The sequence below is a fragment of the Nothobranchius furzeri genome, chromosome 2 (genome assembly GCF_043380555.1).
Source record: "Nothobranchius furzeri strain GRZ-AD chromosome 2, NfurGRZ-RIMD1, whole genome shotgun sequence".
Taxonomy (NCBI): Eukaryota; Metazoa; Chordata; class Actinopteri; order Cyprinodontiformes; family Nothobranchiidae; genus Nothobranchius; species Nothobranchius furzeri.
The window spans coordinates 56,990,105-57,004,821 of record NC_091742.1 but is presented as its reverse complement, the minus strand read 5'-3'; the positions used below and the strand labels follow the sequence as shown (position 1 = coordinate 57,004,821).

The 14,717-nt window shown below is 41.2% G+C and overlaps 1 protein-coding gene across 5 annotated transcripts in view; it reads left to right on the top strand.

Annotated features, from left to right (window-relative positions):
* The window catches only part of pcdh7b (protocadherin 7b), a 155,291-nt gene that overhangs the window by 135,307 nt on the left and 5,267 nt on the right, over positions 1 to 14,717 (top strand). For 2 of the 5 annotated variants that reach the window (XM_054747758.2, XM_015946855.3), the window contains one exon: positions 14,687 to 14,705. The exons of the other annotated variants lie outside the window; for them this stretch is intronic. In XM_054747758.2, the coding sequence (XP_054603733.2) occupies positions 14,687 to 14,705 (19 nt within the window). The remainder of the gene's footprint in view (positions 1 to 14,686; positions 14,706 to 14,717) is intronic. 5 annotated transcript variants of the gene reach the window in all.

Here is a 14,717-nt window from a genome sequence, read left to right as displayed (position 1 = left end):
TTAGTAGAGCCAGTTGACACTACTTGGTTACGTGAAATCAACATTTCATTATTTACAGTCTAGTTATGTTCAGTAAATTTTAATTACAGTATAGAGACAAAAATGTGGGTCACCAGACAGTTAAACGGTTAAATTTACCACCTGACAGGATGCTGTGTTTCTGCTATTGCACTTTCATTTTTTATAAAGAACTAAAAGTGGAATCTATAACAACCGATTAGCAAAAACAAACATGGCTACCCCTGGATTAGTCATTGCATCCCCAAGTAAATATTAGATTTTTTTTTTTTACAATAAAATTTTAATTTAACGTGTGGATGTGATAATATTTAATTAGCAATATTATAGCGCTGATGTCAATGCAATAAAACAGACATTAAAATATAAATGCTCAAAATCTCTGCTTGTTTTAAATAAAGTTTATTTAGGATTAGGCAATAAAAATAAGTATAAAAGACAAGAACAATGTTTTAAATCAATGAAAATACAAGCAGTTGGTGCAGATTGGCCATCCTTGCACCAGACAGCCGGTCTCTCCACCAAACTCTTACACGCCTCCTCCTCAAGCTTCAGGTGGCCTGCCTTTACGGCAACATTTGTCGGTAAAAAAATCCAGAGGTGGTGCGACCCTCAGTTGAGTTTGAGTCAAAGATAGGGAGTGAACATAAAGGATGACAGCAAAGTGCCTCTCTGCAGCAGCAAATCCAATCTACTGCCCCAGAAGGGAGCAGGCTGTGGTGTATCTGCGTGATAGTCTATAATCCGGGACACCTTGGCCTTATCAAGCTGCATCACTCTGAGCTTCTGTTTGTGACAGAGTAGCTGGAGAGTGTTTAAGGCTCTCGAGTCCTGAACTTCACCTTCATCCAACAAGTTCCTCACTGTTACATAACAAAATTACATCTGGGAAAGCCTTCCGCCCAGCACTAATATGCAAATGAGGCTGTTTGAGGCTCTCTGACCGGCAGTGGCGGTGCTAGGGGGCGCTATAGCTACCCCTGGATTAGTCATTGCAACTCCATAGCACCCCCAAGTACATATCAGATTTTCTTTTTTTACAATTTAATTTTTTTAATCTTTATTTCTTTCAATAAAAAAATAACACAACAGATACTAAACAATATTCATGAAAACACAATATATATTTGAATGAAAGGGAGCAGATAGAAGAAAAATCTTATTATTTCTGCCCCCTTTTTAAACTTAAATATCAATTTATATTTGTGCAGTCCTTCACCAGTTCTTTCAGTCCCGTAACTGTTCACATTTGTTAATTATTATGTCCACATCAATTGTCCGTTGTCATATCCACTCAACACACGTGATTTAATGTGTAGACTGAACACTTTTAGAGTTCTTGACTCTTTCCATTCTCTGTCCAGGCAATTCCACAACTTCACACCATTCACAGATATGCTCATTTCCTTCATTCTTGTTCTAAATCTAGGTTTTTTGAAGATTTCAAATCCCTTCAACGAATAACTGCTATCTCGCTTTTCAAATATATGCTGAATATTCTTTGGCAATGTACCTTTATTTGCTTTATACATTATGTGCAATATTCTCCAGTTGACCAAATCGTGAAATTTAATTACTTTATATTTTATAAATAATGGGTTAGATGGAGCTGTACTATGAGTGTTGTCTATAATTCTCATTGCTCTTTTCTGCAAAACAAACAAAGGTTGTGTATACGTTCTATATGCAGTTCCCCAGATTTCTACACAATAATTTAAGTATGGCAGAATCAGTGCATTGTATAGTAATAACAATCCTTCACTATTTAGTACAAACTTTACGCTATATAATACTGCAATGGCTTTGGCCACTTTACCTTTTATATAGTCTATATGTGTTTTCCAGCTTAGAGCTTCATCAATCATTACTCCCAAAAATTTGATTTCTTTTACCCTTTGAATTTCCATGTTATCTATTTCTAATATTACGTCTATATTTTCTTTGTCATTAAATAGAATGAAATTAGTTTTTTTAAGATTAAGTGTTAATTTATTTATATCAAACCAGTTTTTAACTTTTATCAGTTCAATATTTATCACATGAGTTACTTCATTTATATCAGACCCTGAATAAAACAATGTTGTATCATCTGCAAACAAAACAGAACCTAGTTTGTCAGACACATTTACCAAATCATTGATATACAGGTTGAACAATTTTGGTCCAAGGACTGACCCTTGTGGCACTCCATAAGCAATATTTCGTAGCTCTGATGTAAGTGTACGTATGTACACTTGTTGGTATCTATGTATCCTTGCTTATGTGTTTATATTTACGTGTGTATATATATACATTTATACATATCGTTGATTTTACTATTATTTACTTTCCCCTTTTTTTTTTTTTTTTTTTTTATTTCTGTTACAACTTTCTAACTCTGCCACCTTATTTGTTATTGGTTGTGTTGTAGGAGGACCTGCTCGAAAACGAGATGTTACATCTCAAGCAGTTTATCCTCCTGAAAAACATAAGTTAAATAAATAAATAAATAAAAAATAATGCCATTTATCTGAACATATTGCTTTCTGTTATCTAAATAACTTCTAACCCATTGATGAGCAACCCCTCGTATTCCATACTGATATAATTTTTGCAGTAACCGTGAATGATCGGTAACATCAAAAGCTTTCTTTAAGTCAATAAAAACACTAATAAAGTATTCTCTATTGTCTATCGCTTCAGATATTTTCTCTGTTAAATCCATTATTGCCATTGTTGTTGAATGTTGGGTCCTGAATCCATACTGTTCATTATGTAAAATCATATTTTTTTCAATAAATTTATCCAACCGTGATGCAAAGACTTTTTCTAGTATTTTGGAAAACTGTGGAAGTAGTGACACTGGCCTATAATTTGTGAAATTATGTTTATCACCATTCTTAAACAGTGGAACCACTTTTGCTATTTTCATAGCATCAGGGAAGACTCCAGTAGAAAGTGACAAATTACATATATAAGTAAAAGGATCAATAACAGATTCTATTATGGTCTTTACAGTCATCATGTCCAAATCCTCACAATCAGTTGATCGCTTATTTTCACAGTTTTTTTACAATTTCTCGTATTTCCTCTTTTTCTACTTTGCCAAGGAAAATACTACTGACATTATTTACTACTGTATTCAAATTGTCTTCAATTAAAGTGTCGTGACCCATCAAACTCCTCCCTACATTTACAAAACAATCATTGAATTCATTAGAGATTTCTTTTACATCATAAATGTCCACATTGTCCTTGACAAAGTAATTTGGTACCTTAGATGTAGTTTTATTTCTGTTCGTCACACTATTTATTATTCCCCATGTAGCCTTTGTATTAGCCTTATTCTTTTCCAATAATTCACCATAATAATCTTTTTTCCTTTTCCTAATTATTGCTATTAATTTATTTTTATATTTTTTTATATCTGTTTTCTGTTACTCTTGTCTGTGATTTTAAAAAATTCCTATACAGCTTGTTTTTTTTTTTGCACATGCATTTCTTATTCCGTTAGTCATCCACGTGTGGATGTGATAATATTTAACAGGAAATTGATGTTAACCTTTGACCTCATTTTCCACCTGCGAACGAGTGGAAGGTAGAGCTAGTGGTAAAATGGATCGGTTTTTGTTGCCCAAATTTCCACGGATTCAGTCAGAAACCAATGAATCTTTGGAAGTGATCTCAGACCCACAAAAACCTACGGATCTGGATTAATTCAACTCAATTCAAATTCAATTCAAAGATACTTTATTAATCCCAGAGGGAAATTAAGAGTTTCAGTACACACAATTCAGAGATCAGACGTACATACTTAGGCAAAGACACATGACAAGAATTGGTGACTGTGGTCATTCGCAACCCGAGTCGCGCTACCTTAATAGAGATCAGAGGGGTTTACATGAGGATTGAGTCAGGTGGAGAAAATAAATAAATAAATAAATAAATAAATAAAGAGTCAACCCTCAACCGCCGCAGCAGTCGAGGGTTTTGCCACTGGAAATGCTAACACTAACGTTAGCTAAACTTGCAACACTATAGATGGATTTCTGTGTGGCTGTATGTGTTTATGATTTCATGGAAAAGTCAAAGATTGTTCATATGTTTATGATGTATATTAGTGATTGTTTCAGGTGGTGTTGAGGTTTTGTGCACGCATGTGTATCTGCTAGTGTTGAAGGTGTTTTAGAGAACAATAGGTACGCATGACCACTTCCTTCATAGCACCCTCAATAAAAAGACTAGCTCCTTCATAGCACCTGCAGAAAAACATTTCTGGAGCCGCCACTGCTGACCGGATGTGTACCACAGCTTAGATGAGACCTTGGTGCTGCTGTTGAAGCCTTTGCTTTCGTTCTTGAACACTCAGACACGGCGGGAGGCTTTACACAGCCGAGGCACCCCGGCCAGACTCAAGAAGACATTAAAGAAGAACGGGAGAGCCTATTTGCTGACTGGCACATCCTTTTAGCACTTTCATCACAGGTTGTAACTGAGTGCAGCCATTTGAAGCGGCTTGTTTTTAACCTTCCCAGTAGGTGTTCAAACTGTCCCGAGGGGGAAAATCCTCTAAAATCTTTCTGATGGCCTGTTTGCTTTCCTCAGGTCATTACTCGCCACAGTTGCATCAAGTTAGCATATTTTTAATATTAAAAAATTTTGCCCACATTTATCTTTTTTGAAACTGCTTGTGAGCTGGTGAAGCGTTTCAGATGTTTCCCATCATACTGCTGTTTATTCAATTCTATAAAAAAAAGTTTTTTTTTTATCTGGCATTGGATAAATGTGTTTGCAGCGATCAAAAGGTAGAACTTCAAAAAGGGACACTTGTGTAAAAAATAACCAGAGCTAGTTCAGCTCTTTTTCCCCTTACGGTTCTAAGAACACAATAGCCCATCATGTTTTCAAGAACCTGCTGAGACACAGACAACTAATCCCTCTGGGAAGCACAGGCTCCAGATAATTTGCCTTTTTCTGCTCCGGAGCAGAGCTTACTTTGCCTGTTTATGAGGCTACATGCTGAAAAACTGAAAGCCCATCGCTTCGGGTCAACATAATTACCCCCAACACATTTGCACCACTAGCTTTCAATTAAGGTCGTGACTCGCCGTGCCCAGCTCAGTCTGGCCTGAAAACGTGTTTCCACACAGTCAGGGTACCAACAATGGCAGATGGGGGGGGGGGGGGGGGGCAGTTATTCATATCAGCTAGAGCTCTCTCCTAGCTGGATAAATGCTGGGTGTTTCATTTTGAAATCAGAATTATGCTTAATCTGAAGTGATGTCAGGGCCTTCCAATCAGGCATTGTTTTTTTTTTTTTTTATAAATTTTAACTGTCACCTGGAGTCTTCATCAGGTGTTTGTGTGATGTGTCTTTTCAGCTGTTTGAACCCAGGGGTGTGTCAAACCCTGCTGACCAATCAGGTCGGGTTAGCTATGCCCACCACTTTCACATAGAAATTAAGTGTATGAGAACTAGGGTTAGGGTTAGACCTCTTGCCCCAGTTTGTTGTCGATTGTCATCATGTTTTCCTGCTCTTAGTGTCTCCAACTGTACATCTCCTTTAAGCCCCATGAGATGTCTAAGCTGCAGCTGTTACACACCTGCTTAGACTCTATCAAAACCTGGATGGCTGGGAGCTTTCTTCAGCTGAATGAAGATAAGACTGAGATCCTCATCTGTGCCCCAGACAAGCTGGTTCCCAAAGTCAGAGACTCTCTTGGTCAGCTTGCTTCTCACACCAAACCTTCCATCAGGAATCTTGTTGTGACCTTTGACCCAGCTCTCACCCTGGATTCTCATGTCAGTTCTCTTGTTCGCTCTTCCTTCTTCCATCTCAGGAACGTTGCTAAGCTGAGTCCCATTCTGTCCCGCTCTGAACTTGAGACAGTTCTCCACACCTTCATCTCCTCACGCTTAGACTACTGTAACTCTCTTTTCACGTGTCTGAGCAGAACCTCCCTGAACCGTCTACAGGTGGTTCAGAATGCCTGTGCTCGCCTTCTGACCAAGTCCTCCAAACACACCCACATCACCCCGCTTCTCCTCCAGCTTCACTGGCTGCCAGTCAACTTCAGGGTTCATTTCAAGATCCTGGTTCTGGTCTATAGGGCCTTACATGGACAAGCACCATCTTACATTGGTGATCTTCTTAGTCCCTACACCCCCAGCAGGTCCCTGAGGTCCAGTGATCAAAGCCTACTGGTTGTGCAGCACCAGGCTAAAGATCAAAGGTGACAGATCATTTGCTGCTGTGGCCCCCAGACTCTGGACCTCTCTCCCCCTGAGCCTGAGATCAGTGGACTCAGTGATCTCCTTTAAAAAGCAGCTGAAAACTCACCTGTTCAAGCTGGTTTTGGTGTGACCTTCATCACCCTCTTCTTGTTACGCCTTTCTCAGGATCCACAGATTTCCCTTTTTCCTATTCATTTTCTCCCTCCCTTTCCTTACATTTTTTCTTTTCTCCTTTTAAACATCCATCCATCCAGTTTCTGAACCCGCTTTGTCCACGCAGGGTCGCAGGGGGGCTGGTGCCTATCTCCAGCGGTCAACGGGCAAGCAGGCGGGGTACACCCTGGACAGAGAGCCAGTCCATCGCAGGGCAACACAGAGACACACAGGACAAACAATCATGCACACACACACACACACACACACACACACACACACACACACACACACACCTAAGGACAATTTAGACAGACCAATCAACCTAACAGTCATGTTTTTGGACTGTGGGAGGAAGCCGGAGTACCCGGAGAGAACCCACGCATGCACAGGGAGAACATGCTAACGAAGCGAACCCAGGACCTTCTCGCTGCAAGGCAACAGCTCTAACCACTGCGCCACTGTGCAGCCCCCTTTTAAACATATTTTAAATAATTTTTTAAATCTTTTTACACTTTAGTTTTTTTTGTTTGTTTTCATGATTTTTATCTTGAAAGGTGCTATATAAAAGTTTGTCTTCTTCTTCTTCTACACCAGCTTAGTGGTAAGGCTGTCTGCCCTGGGACTGGGAGATCATGGGTTCAAATCCACCAGACTTTAAAAACGGGACCCGATTCCTCCCCGCTTGACACTAAGGGGAAATAGTTCCTGAGCACCACCATCTCTGCAGATCACCGCTCCCAGGGGCGACGCGTCAAATACAGAGAAATAATTTCACCAGTGTGTGATGACTAACGGGACTTTAACCTCAGCTTTGAGCCAGCGCTTTTTAGGACTCTTTCATTGTCCCAATACCTAATGTGATTAGATGAGTCCAGTTTGAGGTTTTCCTGTTCATCTTGTTTTTCTTGTTTTCACGAGTCGTCAGTATGAAGCTAAATATTTGCCTAGTCAGTGGTCCACCTGATGCACACTGGCGGCCACAACGTTAGCCAATAGAAAATATTTTGTAGTTCTTGTTGGAAAAAGAGTCTTTGGGCTGCATGCAAAGAATATTTTTCTCCTTCCATTTCTGATTTGTTTGAAACATATAGAAAACAAAATCCCTGTGAGTCACGGCTCCTTTCACTTTTTTTTTTTTTGGGGGGGGGGGGGGGGGGGTAATGACCCCATCCTCAGAACCCTTGTTTCTCTACCTCCATATTCCCACGATTTAGCCGTTTTCTCATTTGCGTACGGTCAACAAAAAGGCACACATCACTGTCTGTTTCCCCTTTTTTTTTTTTTTTTTTTTTTTTTTACTTTTTAGGGAGGATTTAATTGAAATTTTATTTTGACAAATAACCATTTAATGGTGTAAAACAGGCTATTGTGCAAGTGTGCCTGGGAGTGTGAGATAAGACTAACAGTGGAGGAGAAGCAATGACACTTCTTTTCTAAAGACTGGCTAGAGAAATAAGGAGACGGTGTGTGTGTGTGTGTGTGTGTGTGTGTGTGTGTGTGTGTGTGTGTGTGTGTGTGTGTGTGTGTGTGTGTCGTCCAGAGAAGCAAATTTAGAGGAATTGTAAACATTTAAAAACATATAAAGAAGCCAACAGATTTAACCCTTCATTCACACTTTCGCAGTAGCACAGTAAGCCCTACCATTTTCCAAACATTCCCTCTTGTATGTTGTGTGTCTGTCTTAGCGGCTAATGCTGTACGCTTTCCTTTCATATTTGCAGCCGGGAATGCTAAGCATCAACCCACACACGCACGCATGCTTGCACAGCACCTCACACATGCTAAACATAAGAGTTTGCTATAGTAAAAAAAAAAAAAAACGAGTCTATGTTGTTTTATCGTTTGCTAGCAGTGTTGCACGTGTGCACCACGGCAGAGCTACTAGTTCTAATCCTTCCAGGGCCTAAGCTCAATGCTCTCTGCTGGAGAAGGCACACATATAAACGTAGGAGTGAGCAGTGACAGGATTGTATCATATTGTGATAGTTTGTTTTTTCTCTCAATCGCAGCTGAATGACATACTACGACCAGAACGTTACCGTGTTTGAATGAGCGTAGAGCTAAAATGCTGAAAGCCCGCGAGAAAATCTCTGTTTTTGCGGCTTGCTGATTGCCGCACAAAATTGAGGAAATGCTTTTAACAACAACGTGTTGTTTCTGGTTTTTCAGTGTGTCAGGAAGCAGCTCCATGTCTCGTATTAGCGTGGATGAGTCACCAATCCTCTCCGCTTTGCCTCATCTCGATGCCATTCCTTTTATACAGGAGTGTGTGGGTCAGATGCTCTAAGGCACCCTAACCCTGACACACACACACACACACACACACACACACACACACACACACACACACACACACACACACACACGTATATGTATGCACCTTGGGCTTCCTGACAGGGTTGCGGAAGGCGCTTTTTAAATAAAGCTTTGATTTGATTTTGATTTGTATGCTTTTTTGTGATAAGCAAAACCTCTGCTTACATGAAAGGGCCATGCCTGCACATGTGCACGCACGGTGTGTCAGCAAGCCCACAAGATGAATGACTGTGGAGTGTGACACACGCAGACACTTTATTTATGGGGACTGCTTATTGCTCCAAATGGGTAGGGTACCCCGAAGCGAAAGGATACGTGTGGAGGGCAGGACACGCTGCAACCTGAATTGGATAATTGGCCAAGAAACCTTCACCACAATGAAAATATGGAAGTTAATTCCTCCTCGATTAATTACCTCAGGAGCAAGCTACAGTACATTCATATCTTACTCATGATGCCTGCTTTTGCATGGGGTTGCTGTAGCGCTTGTTAGCTTATAGCCTGCAGCCTGGAAGGGAAAGACTAAACGTGATGGCATCACCCACTCCTGAATATAACCCAGAAAACTCCTCTGAACAGCCTCATGTGGGTATATTTTTTTTGTTCCGCACAGAGGTATAGGCATCTAGGAAAGTGAGGCAAAAGGAGGTGACAGCTCATTACAAAACTCGATCAGGGCTCTGTATCTTTCTCCACACTCTCCCTCTCCCCTCCCTCGTCTCCGTGCCCGTCTTGCAATTCTCGAGGCATGGCGGGGGGGTTCCAGATTATTCCCTTAGTTGCCCTTGCCAGGTAGTAAATACTTCAAGAAGCTCAGGAGGCAGTGAATAGATCAACTGCTGCCACATTTCTCCAGTGTTCCTCCAGCTGGCCTGTGAGAGGCCCTGCCAGAGCAAAGCGGGCTACTCGTGTGGCGCGGAGAGGTGTTTATTATCAGGAACAGGCAAATGTGGGTCAAGTAGGCTCGTGGAACAGTTGCGATTTGTGCAAAAAGTGCTGATGACAACAGGAGCCGTAATTAGGAAGGATGGAAAATTGCTTCTTTTCTTCTCATTGGATGGAAAATGGGCTCCTGCTTTCAGGATTTGCGCTGGTTGAGGATGAGATTTGACTTCCGAGCTACTATGAAATTATCCACCGCTGACATTAATGCTCTCATAAATGCTTTTACTAGCAGGGGGAGCGGTTTTCAAAGGTCACTCCCTCCACGTGTTCTCGCCCTCCTTTTCCCCATCACCAGTTCATCTTTTCCATCCTGCCTTAATTGTCTGGCAAACGGCTCGGCAAGAGAAAGACAAATAGTGCTTTTTTTCCTCCTGTGGATATTGTTCCATCTGAACTCGCCGTCACCACGTTAATAATTTAGCGCCCGTTCTGTTTCTTGCTGCTCCTTTCCCTCAGGACCCCCCCCCCCCCCCATCTGTTTTGCTTAGACTATTCTTTCTTTGCTATTTCTCTTCCTGTTCTTCACCACAGCCACCTATAGCTCTATAGCTGCATTTAGTCCTTCAGAGTATGCACCCTCCTGCCTGTCTGCCTTTGATGCTGCAGACCTCTGTAGCTCCGAGGCATTGCCACAGGGGCCCGTCCAGAGCCAGACAGCCAAACACAAGGAGACACGCTTCCGTGCCGTAATTAGTCGGCGAGTTTCACCTAATTAAACGGGATCTCATTAGGGGTTATAATGAGTAAAAAGAGGAGTCCCAACTGGAGAGCAAGTGCAGAGGGAAGGCTAACGTTTTTAGCTGTTTGAGCTAAAGTTTTCAACTCATTTCTTTGCACCAAATTATTGCTGCCTCGAATACATTTCAGAATAAATAGTGCATAGGATTCCTCCACGAGCTACAACCAAAAGAATCAAAGTACTTACCTTTAGATTTACCGCGGAAATTAAAATCTATGTATGCAAGATGGCGTTTGACAAAGGGTGAAAAGGGAGTCGTAAGCTCGTTTCCAAGCTAGACTCCCTTCTCCTTTTCTTAGGGAAACGCACATTTCATCCCCCCCCCCCCCCCCAAAATGTATTTTTCATCTTGATGAAGAGTATGTTCCTCTTTGCTTTCAAATTGAAAGCATGTGAACCAGTGTAAATGAAATTAAGGAGTTAGTGGTTTTTTTTTAGACTTCTTAATATAGAAAATGAGATGGAAGCATATTAGAATGAGTTGGAGAGTTAAGTGGTGCCTGGCGTCTTCCTGCACACAGGACCTCTTTGTCTGAAAGATAAGCTGAAGCTTTAAACAGGCTAAATCAAGGTCTTTGGGTAGATAGGTTAATGTCTTGGAGCACATTGTTGGAATATTTTTCCCTGCCCAGCGAACTCTCTTGTTCTCATAGTCCTTACATCTTCTGCTCTTCCACCCAGTTTTTTTTAGTGTTCCAAATTCTTCTTTCTCGTCCTCTGCCGTCTACTTTGCGCTGCTCTCTTTGGCAACGTGTTTGGCCTGTGACGGCCCAGAGGCAGCCATGCTGTCTTCTCCACTCAGTCTGCTGCCTCTCCACTCCTATGCCGTGACCCTGCTTCTCACACACACACACACACACACACACACACACACACACACACACACACACACACACACACACACACACACACACAAACGCACTCCCCTCTATCTCCTTTATTCTTTCTGTCAGTTCCTTGCTTTCCACATCATTCCTCTTTTCATCCACCTTCTTTTTTGCTCTGACCCCTATCTGCTATCCAGTCAAGTGCAATGTCCATCAAAGACACACTGTGGAGACACATACACAAAGATGCGCGATGGCACATCATCCCGTCTCAGTTATCTGCTCCCTTGCTGTTTTTTTTCCCTCCATCATTCCCTCCATCCATACAAGGCTTTCTGCAGGATTTGGGTTGAAGCAGTTAGCTGGAATTGAAGATGGTCACAGATTTTTAAATAATCGGACTGCTTGAGGTGTGGATTAAATGCAGACTGGAATGAGATCTTGCAAGAAAAATATGCAGGACAGTAGTATGACACAGTGATTTGCAATAACATCCTTTTGCCCCGTTAAATTTGAAAGATTTGGATTAGGATCAGCCTTAGAATGAGACTAGGTGGTTGACGTTTACGTTGCTAAAACTCGATACAGGAAATTTCCTAGTTGTCATTGCCCAGGGCCACTGTGGAGTCGCCAGTTAGCCGATCATGCATGTTTTTGATCTGTGGGAGGGAACCAGAATAGCTACAATAAACCCACATATTCACAAGAAGATCCAAATTCTGCACAGAAAGGTCCAGGCTGGGATTTGGACCTTCTTGCTGCTAAGCAACAGTGCGACCAATTGTGCCACTGTGCTGCCCTCAGTCAGATTACAAGCAATGGTCCAAATTATTTTATGTCTTCAAGACATTCCCCTCTTAAAATGGTTAAAATGGCTTTATTTCTGTAGCAACTTTTCTATAGAAATAAAGGCTTTTTAACCATTTCAAGTAGGGTGTACCTTGGAATATTTTCGTTCACATCTATGCCATCTAAAGGACACCTCTGTTTGTAGCTACAGTGAATCAAACACTCCTATAAAAATTATGAATTTGCTGAACAAATTGGCTTCTTAAATGGCCCCTGAATTCTAATATTTCTAATATTGGTTCTCAGCCTCTGAATGACCCTAATTAGTTGAGCTCTAATAAACACGTCCTTTAAATTTTTCCAACCACAGTAAAACTTCAGCAAACATTTAAGACGCCATTACTAATTACAACTGCAACCCATCAGTTGAGGTCTCTTCAAATATCGGCCAAGTGTAAGCTAGACCATTGATGGGGTAGCCGACTAAAGCCAGCTAAGAAAAGCCACAGCTCAGTCAGTGCAGCCACTGGCCTACTTCCAGGAAGCTTTCTAGCTCTAATGAAGAAAGCCTTCTCTATAGGCCTATTGAAGTCTTTAAATGCAGCAGTATGGGGTGACTATTATCTCACAGTTCTGCTTTTTAGTGGCATTTTTGCGTAATTATCCCCGTAGAAGTGCACCGTATCTTAGCAAAAGCTGCTACTCAACTGTTCAACCCATTCTCCTCCCAACCAGTGTCAATCACTCCTTTATTCACCATCAACACGTCTCTTTTTATTTCTCAGAATCCCCTTTTAGGTAAATGTAAGTGGTCTATTAGCTGCCTTTGTCAAAAGACCACCGTTTGCTTCAATGAAAGGTGCGTTGCCTTTTTATGATGATGATGATGATGCATGGCCTTACGCTTGGTACCTGTATTAAAGCTCTGAACTTACAAGTAAATCGTCCTGAGTCCAGGATAAAAAAGCTCTTATTGTCTGGTTTTCGGCATCATAGTGGGACTTTTTTCTGCATGGCAGAGCGATCCACCTGTGTAGGTTAGCAAGATGTTTCTGAATATGTAACAAAAGTTGAATATTGTGGATTTTTTATTATGCTCTTGGGATTTGTCTTTTTCTACAGTGTGATGTTTTTGTTTGCCCTTGAAACGGCTCATGGATACATACGAAGAGAAAGTCACATATCCTCTGCAAAGAAGCAATTTAAATTTTATTTAATTAACTTAACGTATATGTTAGGAGGATAAAAAATGCTTGAGATGGAATATCTCGTTTTCGAGTGGGTCCTTTTACCATACAACAAGGTACAAGATAGAGAGAGAAAGTCGCACATCCTCTGCAAAGAACCCATTTTAATCCATCCCAAAGTTAATTTTCTGCCTATTTTTTGTGATTGCATTATTTTTGCGCTTCCTTGCACCTTTAAATTTAATCTATTAACCCAAATCAAAGTAGTTTTTGTGATGATGTGAAAGCAGATAAAAACACAAGTTCATACCAAACCCTTCTCTGGCAAATGTAGTTATTGGAAGCTCAAACTTGTTTTAAAGTATTCATTTTGATGGCCCAGGGAGAGGTGACATTTTTGAGAAGGGACGTGGAAGGAAAAAAGAGCATTTTTGCTCGGGAATAGCAGTCCGGTTCATTAGCCCAGTGGGAAATGTCCTCAGTTTTAGCAAGCCTGTGGAGTCAGCGGCCCAAAGCTGGGAAATCAACTTTCCATCAACGTGCACAGCATGCAGAGCACCGGCTGCCTACCTCTGCTTCTCACTGCGGAAGCTAGCAGAGATGTGGCGCCAAAGGTTAGCCGCTAACATGTGAGAGCTGACGTACGCTGCCCGTTCTAGTTTTATTTTTATTTTTTAAAACCACTTCAGCTGAATGTGATTCGAGCAAAATTGCACAAGCATTCAGGAGCAGAGCACGGGCGTCTCAAGAGAGTTGCTGTGCATTGTGGGTAGCCTGATGGCTCAATTGTTGGGAGTAAATGAGAGCGGCAGTCCCTACCTGGTATCTGCTCGTCTCTTAGATGGCTGTGCCTGCCAATCCAAAGCAGAGAGAGGGAACAAAAGAAAAAAAAAGGGGGGGGGGGGGCATGCTGTGATCCACAGCCACAGTTGTCATTTTCATCACATCAGTCGGCATGTTAATTGTTACTGCAGTTACATGTCTTTCATTTTTCATGTCTTTGCAAGTAATTACGCTGAAGCATTTAGTGTTTTGGGGTTAAGTAACAACCAAAATGGAGTTGCAGCCGATCTCTGAGGATTTATTGTGACTGGCAGTTTTCAAAGTTAAGTGCTATGGAAGGCCATTGTTGACATGAAAATAGACTCTAATAGCGAAGGCTAAGAATTATGAAGGAATGGCACTCTAAAAGTAACGTGGGCTGTTGTTTACAAAAGGTTTTCTATTCGTTTTGAGGCAAACAACTGGGTTGTTGATAAAAGGAATAATTCAGCAGGACCTTTATAGGATTGTCATTCTTCTTTTCGCTATCTCCTCTTACGTTGCTGTCTTTGTCTCCGCCACATTATTGTGTCCTCAATCATGTGTTTGTCAGTCTTATCAATGTTTCTCTTAGTTTCCAGTGTCAGCACTGCTCAGAACCTCTCATACAGCACATTTATTCCTGCAGAGGGGTCAAAAAGTGATTTCTTTTCTATTTTTTTTTCTTTTACAGGAGATAAAGAGCATTAAAAGTAAGCCATGGT